At 64.9% G+C, this 7,281-nt stretch overlaps 1 protein-coding gene across 4 annotated transcripts; it reads right to left on the bottom strand.

Annotated features, from left to right (window-relative positions):
• Positions 1–180: 180 nt before the first annotated feature.
• TSPAN32 (tetraspanin 32) lies at positions 181–6,909 on the bottom strand. Of its 4 annotated transcripts, none has more exons than XM_081811689.1 (5): positions 4,353–5,305; positions 3,653–3,739; positions 1,945–2,028; positions 1,569–1,660; positions 181–1,236 (listed from the first exon to the last, which is right to left on the bottom strand). In XM_081811689.1, exons 1-5 carry the CDS (start codon positions 4,638–4,640, stop codon positions 1,095–1,097), a joined length of 693 nt encoding a protein of 230 aa, XP_081667815.1. In that variant the 5' UTR covers positions 4,641–5,305; the 3' UTR covers positions 181–1,094. The 4 variants fall into 4 exon arrangements, 2 of the variants coding, with proteins under 2 accessions (XP_081667815.1, XP_081667816.1); XR_014142756.1 differs by having other exon boundaries at positions 1,132–1,236; positions 1,945–2,346; positions 3,398–3,739; positions 4,353–6,909; XM_081811690.1 differs by lacking the exon at positions 1,945–2,028 and having other exon boundaries at positions 4,353–5,306.
• Between the last annotated feature and the right edge of the window lie 372 nt (positions 6,910–7,281).

The following is a 7,281-nucleotide window of genomic DNA, read 5'->3' as shown; positions in this document are numbered from 1 at the left end:
CCCAGCCTCGATGGTGCTGTATTAGGGCCTTTGTCCTGTCCCACCCATGTCTGTTTTCTCCCTCCGATCTCTTAGTAACCATCTGGAGACTCCCACCCGCCGAGTTGCTGGTTCACAGAATTTCACCAAATCCCCTTTTCTTTCCTTTTGCTCCACCGTTGTTGTGCAGAGGACGCCAGCTTTGCTGGTTGGTATCATTAAAATATATTTTGCGAGCTGTAGAAGGCAAGCTGAGCAGAACAGGACCGGGGGTGGGTGGTGCGCATGGCCAGAGACCGACTGTCCCCCACCGCAGGACCCACGAGACTCGGGGCATCCTCGTCGGGGGGACAAGGTCTGCTGCTGCCCCCTGTGCCCTACTTTTGCTGCTCCATTAGGCGCACCAACATGCTTGCTCTTGGAGGTGTGCGTGTGCGTGCACGCGTGTGATTGGAAACACAAGGGGAGGACTGGGGTGGGTATTTGTTACATTGTCAATTTTTTGGCTGTCTGTGCCAGAATGGTCCTTCTGTTTTGGGGGGACCCCCCCTTTGTTCGTCCTGCTGGGGGCTTGGAATTTTTAGCAGAGGGTGCATAGCCTCAGGGACAGTAGGAGCACTTATCAGAGAGGGGGTTCGGGTGTCCAGGGGGAGCGCCTGGCTACTGGATTTCTACAGTGTCCTCCCGCACTCACACTGCAGGTCCTGCCTCGGGCCCTGCACCTGTGAGCACAGTGTCCCTGGAAGTGTGAGATTGCTGCCTGAGAGATGGAGGTTCCCAGTGGACCTCATGCAGCCACAGGGACCCTTGAAAGCAAAGCGCTCACCCGCCAGACGGAAGGGGCGGTTGGAAGGACGGGCGTGCCCTCTCTGCCTTGCAGGTGAAGTCCTCTCATGCAAAGGATGTGGTCTTAGGGAACAGAGGACCGTCCCCACTGATGGCCATCAAGGAGGGGCCCTCGGTGTTCCGCCAACAGCCTGGCCTCCTCCTCCCCCGTCCCTCCGCCACGTGGCAGAAAACACCTCACATTGTCCTTGTAAGGCTCGCGGTTGAGCCGACTGAGCCTCTGTGAGCACTCAGGTGGTGGGACGGGCGGTTCAAACGTGTCAGTCATCCTAGAGCAGCCGAGGGCCCCCCGAGGGTCCACTTGCACCCGGGCGGCCGTGGAAAACATCTGCGTCAGTCGGGGACTGAAGCTTGGGGCTCCCTTGGGAGCGTCTGAAGAAGCTGGGCTCCTGGGGCTGGCAGCTGGGCACTCTGGGAAGCAGAGGGGATTGTGAGAATGTTCTAGAATGCACGGGGGCCGGGCAGGATGCCTGGGCAGGGAGGGGCCCAGAAGGCCAGGGCACAGGGGCTGGGGGTCTGGGTCTGGGTCCTCCCTGGGGCGCACTCATGAGGTCAGGTCTTGGTGGGGAGTGGGGTGAAGGGAGCGGGGTCCCTTTGGGGCTGTAAGAGTGTGTGCAACTCTCCGGCGGCCCCCCTCCAGTGGCCAGGGAGCCAGCCTGAGCACCCGGCCACCTCCGCCTGCTGCTGGCCTCTGCCCCTTGGGGGATGGGGTGCACGGGGGCGGGGGGCAGGCCGGGGCCTACCTCCGGCTCAGGGTGTATTTGCCCTTGCGGTCCAGGCTGCTGCCAGAGCGAATGGCGAACCAGAGAAAGGAGCTGAGCAGCATCGCGTACACCTGGGAGGGAGGAGTTGTCAGCATCAGCGCCTGCGGCTCCCGGGCAGGGGCGCACGGCCGCCCTAGAGGCACTGGGCTCTGCGGGGCTCCCAGCGGTCTCGGGAAGGTGGTGAGGTACTGTCCCCTGCCAGGCTGCCTCCCTGGGGTCAGCAGCCTCCTCTCTGGCTCCCAGTGCACGGGGAGCCCTGCTGCTCCCCGAGGCCCCTGCTGTTCCATTGGGGTGGGGGATCCGCGGGTGGAGGGGTGGCAGCTGGGGAAGGGGTGCTGAGGGAGGGCGGGAGTACCATGGCGGCGAGGCCGATGCCGGTCATGGTGGAGGCGATGTTTCTGTGCGTCCTCAGGAAGCTCCTGATCCCCACCAGGCAGTCCTGAGCAGAGGGCAGCTCGCGTGGCACCCACCCTGGCCGTCCCCTCCCTGCCCAGGGTGAGGACCTCTAGTGCCCACCTGGGCTGAGTGCTAGGGTGATGGGAAGTCAGTGGGGGCTGAGGTGGTGCTGCCTACCGCCCCAGAGCTCTGGGGGAAGGCATCACAAACAGGCGGAAAGCAGTGGAATGCAGTGGGCCTCCATGGGGACTGAAGGTCGCTGCCCCAGGGTCCAGCGCGTGCCTTTCTTAGGCACCCGCTGACCTGCCTGGGCTGGGTCACGGGTCTGGCTCCCCTGGGCAGGCCGGGTCTCCCTCACTCCCTGGCCCAGGTCGAGGGGAGGGCAGAGAAATAGCTGGTGGAGGGGCTGGGGTCCTGGGCTGCCCCAGCCTCCTGCTCTATCCCTGACCCCAGTGCCTCCCCAGGGCAGGGCATCCACAGAAGCTCTCTCTGGAGGAAAAGGGAGGTGACCGTCCCATCTCTGAACCACTCAGATGGTGGCATTTGATTCGCGGGAAGACGCTGGCATTTGGGGCAGGCCCAGTGGGATGTTCGGGATGCTCTTCTGAAGGCTGGGATGGGGAGGGACAGGAGGCTAGCTTGGCGTCTGTCTGTGCATCCATCTGTCCACCTGTTACTGGACAGGGGCTGGGCCCTCCAGCCTCCCTACTGCTACCTGGGCCTCTGCCCCGGCTGCAGTCCCGCCCCTGCTCACACTTGGGCCACAGGACTGACCGGCTGGCCTGGAGGTTGGGACCTCTGGCCTCCAGGGGCAGCCGGAAACGGTCCCAGGAGCCCGGGGCCGCAACCCTGCAGCCTGGCCTGGGTACCCCATGCGAAAGCAGCCCCTGATCAGCCCCTACTCCCCGTGTGGCCACACGTCCTCCCGGTAGGCAGCCTGGGGCCTGACCACCCTCCAGGACACCACCCCAGCCGCTCCCATGCCCTCCCTGGGGCAGCTCCAGCACCCATGCCCACCCTCTGTGGCCTTTACGGTGGGGACCCCTCCGTCCTGGAAGGCCACAGAGCCGTCCCTCAGCCTGCTTTGCAGACGGGCACTCGAGGCCCCTCCCTGAGAGGCACAAGCTCTCAGCCCCCTCCCAGGCATGCTGGGCCCTCCGCTGCCCCCACCCCTCCCTTCTGGGCCAGGAGCCATTTGCATCCTTCTGTCTGCTCTTTGGAAGGCAGCCGGGAGCCTCTTGCCCAGAGATAGGGGTGGGTTTGTTTCCCGGACAGCGGGGGGGGGGGGGGGGGGGGGGGAAGCGGGGAAGGCGGCTGCATAGGGGAGGGCTGGTGGGGAAGCTGGAGGAGGTGCCAGGCTCCTCTCTGGGCCGTGGGGAAGAAGGGACTTCCCGGCTCTGCGTGCCACTGACCCTCCCTGTCCCTTCCGTGGAATGTCCTTCCGGTTCCTTCCGAGGAGCCCCCTCCAGACCAATGTCTGTCTTCGGCCTCCCCGTGCGCTTCTGGAGGCTTCTGAGGGTAGGCCTGGCCTCGGAGGGGATGAAAGAGCAAAGGGAGCAAGAGGCCAAGTCCAGCCCTCACTGCGGCCTCCAGGAGTCCTGCAGCGGGGGGCCGGGGCCGGGGGAGGCCAGGGAGGGAGAGTGCAGGTCCGGGCCTCCCCTCCTCACCTGTCTGGCTGCCTGCTCTCCCTGACACAGACCGGCCTCCGCGTCCCCCAGGAGGCTGAAAGGAGAGCTCTTGCCACAGCACAGGAACTGCAAGAACGTATGGAGGGATGCGTCTGCAAGGTGGGGAGGACGGGGGACAGCACAAGGAGGCCACTGGCGAGGGGCGCCCAGCAGAGCTGCCCCAAGAGGCCCGGGCCGCGTGCGGGGGCGGCAGGCACCAGGCGGCCCGGCCCTCCCGGCCCCGTGGCTTCCCCATAAAAGGAGGGCCCGTAACTGTCCACCGCAGCTGTGAGCGCAGCCACCGCCCGGCCCGCGGATGGTGCATCAGCTGGCGCCCGCCTCCCGGGCTGAGACCCAGTGGCCACTGGGGCCTTGCTTCATGCTGTGCCGTCACCAGCCTGAAGCTCTTAATCAGTTTTGGACAAGAAACCTTTCCATGTTGCTTTGGCCCCCAAATTAGGTGGCCAGCCCTGCCCAGGTCAGAGGGAGAAGACAAGAGGTCTTTGTACCGCCCTCCCCACTACCGAGAGGGTGTCAGTGGCCTATGTCCCGGGACCCCTGGCTCAGCGTCTGGCCCGGGGCCAGCTGACTCTGGGGGCAGGCCACCCCTACACCCATTTTCTGGGTTGCAGTCCACCTGGGGAGGCTGAATGTTCCGGAGCCAGCCTGGCGAGGGGGAGGCCACCCCCCACGTGCTCACCATGTCCTGAATGGCCACCAGCTGCTGCCGCGGGGTTCCGGACAAGTTCTTCACCGCCCGGTCATACACCAGGTCGTAGGTGTCCAGAAAAGCATCCTCCACCTGCACCAAGAGCATCGTGGGAAGACCTCCGTGCTGGTGAAGCCCCCTCCCGAGAGACGCGGCTCCCCAGTGGTGGGCCTGGCCCGAGTGTGCCGTCCTAAAAACTCCCCTCCTCCTTCCACTGGGCAGAGCCCCCTGAGGCCAGAACCTGGGTCTCCTGGGAGGCTGGTCCCCAGACTTCCACATGGGGCCCCCTCCCAACAAGAATGACCACTACTGTCCCAGTCCCGTGCTGGGGCCAGGTTCCTGCACGACGCGCCAGAGACCCGAGCCCTGCGGCCCGCCTCCAGTGCTGGTCATTCGGGGTGTGGCGGGCCTGGCCGAGGGAAGGTCCACCCTGCGTCTGTCCATTTGGGTGGTGGGACAGGGAAAGCCGACAGCCAGGCCTGGGCAGAGAAGGCTGGGAGAAGCCTCCTGCCAGGAGCTCAGCTCCCTGCTGATGGTCTAGGTCTCTCCCTAGAACCACCTGGAGGGTTCCAAAAACCCCGGGCAGCTGGGCTCCAGGCAAGGCCTTTGACCAAAGAAGCCATGGGTGTCCAGGGCCAGCTCTGGGCAGACAAGGCAGATAGTAGGGGAGGAAGGCATTGGCCAGGGGCCTGGCCGGGTGCTGCCCTCACTGCGCACCCCAACATCACCCAGACCCCACTGCCTCTACCCTCCTACGCACCTCCTTCTGCCTTTGCTCACACCGCTCCCCGCAAACCTAAATGCCCACCCTTGCCAATTTAGTCCCCCCAAGACAAACTGGAATCTCACCTCCTCCAGGAAGGCTTCCTTGACTGCTCTGGACTCAGCAGTCTCCTGGCACAGGCCAGGCTTCTTTGCACCTCCCTTGCCCTCTGATGCCTCCTATCCCCTCCCAGAGACCCCTAACACTCACTCCCTTGCCCCTTTTCCCACCCTGTGCTGTGCCGAGCTTACAGCTGGGACACAGCTGTGGCTGCTCAGGGCTGCCCTCCAGGGCTCGGGTAAACCCTGCTCCGGCCACTCACGTGCTCCCGGAAAGGGTGGCCTTCCGTCCGGCATCCTGGGGGACCGGGGTAGGTGGGCCGCAGAGGCTGCCTCAACAGGAACCAGAGGGACTTTCATCCCAACCCCACCCCCACTCCTGGCACTAACTGGCCCTCCCGTGGAGACATGCACTGCAAGCCATCCCGAACTGGGTCAGCTGGCTTCTAGCCAACCCGCTGGGAGGTGGGCAGTGCCCTGGGCTGGAGGGCAGGCGTCAGGCTGGCCACCAGGGCTGCAGGGCCTGGCTAGTGGCCCTCTCTCTGCCTGTTGCCTCAAGACCACGAAGTCTCTGTGTCCTCACAGGAGGGGGCCCGGGGAGGCTGGGGGCCCAGTAGAGTGGGCCTGGGGTCAGTGGGCAAGGGGCTGAGACAAGGAGGCCAGCTCAGACCACCCTCCTGGTTCCATCCCCCCACTAGGGCCCCGCGAGTAGCTGGGTGCCCCAAGGCCAGCTCTCTCTAGTGTAACCTTGGCCTAGGAACAGTGTGCTGCCCTGGAGTCTGTCCCCACCACCCCAGAAGCAGGGGACATGAGCCCCTGCTGCAGGCAAAGACGCAGATCCTGCCAAGCCACGTCCCTCACTCTAGACTCCCGGGCTTGGCAGTGGGGGCCAGGCTGGACTCTTCTCATAGACCTGGGCATCTGTCCCCTATTACTGAGTTTAGAGGGTGCTCTAGGAGCCTGAATCTGTGTTTCCCCAGGAGAAAACTGGGGTGGACCAGGTGGTCTCAGAGGCCACCTGGCCCTGCCACCTCTGAGTCCCCTGCCACCTCTGAGTCCCCTGCCAGGATCCCCCCTCCTTAAGCCTGACTTCAGACCTCCAGGGGTGCCCCCCAGGATGGATTTGGAGCAACAGGGGTGGAGAGTGGCAGCTAGAAAACCCCGCGAGGGGCAGGGGCACCCTCTCACTGCCCGCCCAGGGACTGTGGCCTGCTCTGAGGCCACAGAAGAACGTGGCTGGTCCCTTCTGACTGCATTCTCTGGCTTCCTGTCTGTAGGCCTGCCCCAGGCTGCCATCGGCACCCCGTATTTCAGGATATCTTGGGGGGTTGTCCAGAGAGATGCAGGGGGACAGCGGGAGTGAACCGGTTGGCCTTTGGGATCTCTCTGGTCACCGGGCTGCCAGCAGGACCCTGGAGAATGAAGGAGCCTGGAGCTGGGACGTATCTGGGCTGGGAGGGTCCCGAGGCTCAGGTTCCCGGGGGAGGCCCAGGATGGAAGGCACCCCCTCATGCAAGCCCAGACACCTCTGTAATAGTCCCACCGAGCCCTTCACTGGCCCTGTTCCTGCTGCGTGGCAGCCCCTCTCGGGTCTCCGCGCCCCCCTCCACTGGGGTGGAAACTGAGGCTGGGAAGGCAGCTGGTTGCCCGAGGGTACCCGGCGGGGAGGCTGAGCCCAGGCTGAGGCAGAGCTCCCGTGACCAGGCCACTTCTGTGCCCGCAGGTGCCTGGACACGCACACAGACCGCACTGGGAGGCACACTGGGAGCCCCCATCAGGGGTCAGGCAAAGCCCCGAGAACCGACCCCCAAGGGCCAGTCAGAGCCTGGACCAGATCAGGAGGGTTTCGTGGGGGATGGTGGTGGGGGGTTGGGACAGAAGAGGCCCAGCTGGGAGCTGTCTGGCTTCCATCCCCTCCCCTTCTCAGAGCAGGATCCCCAGCTGGTCCACCCGTGGCCTGCAGCCCCTGCACGGCCCCTCCCCTGCAGAGCCCAGGATCCAGGGCTCCAGCTATAAACACAGTGCGTCAGAGAAGAGAGGACGGGCTGTAGCTGTCCCAGGAGAGCCGCAGGGGGCCCCAGGACCCTGGCAGCTGTCC

The sequence above is a fragment of the Leptonychotes weddellii genome, unplaced genomic scaffold (genome assembly GCF_054177405.1).
Source record: "Leptonychotes weddellii isolate Sample4059 unplaced genomic scaffold, ASM5417740v2 HiC_scaffold_9435, whole genome shotgun sequence".
In the NCBI taxonomy this organism is placed as follows: domain Eukaryota; kingdom Metazoa; phylum Chordata; class Mammalia; order Carnivora; family Phocidae; genus Leptonychotes; species Leptonychotes weddellii.
The sequence above is the reverse complement of the archived record's forward strand: the minus strand, read 5'-3'. Positions and strand labels throughout refer to the sequence as shown.

Coding starts and splice junctions, on each gene's coding strand:
- TSPAN32 (XM_081811689.1), bottom strand. CDS start 4,640: ATGTGGAAGTCTGGGGACCAGCCTCCCAGGAGACCCAGGTTCTGGCCT. Junction 1,661..1,944: donor GCATCGGCCTCGCCGCCATG/GTACTCCCGCCC, acceptor CCTCCCTCCCAG/GTGTACGCGATGCTGCTCAG. Junction 1,237..1,568: donor AAATACACCCTGAGCCGGAG/GTAGGCCCCGGC, acceptor TCTGCTTCCCAG/AGTGCCCAGCTGCCAGCCCC.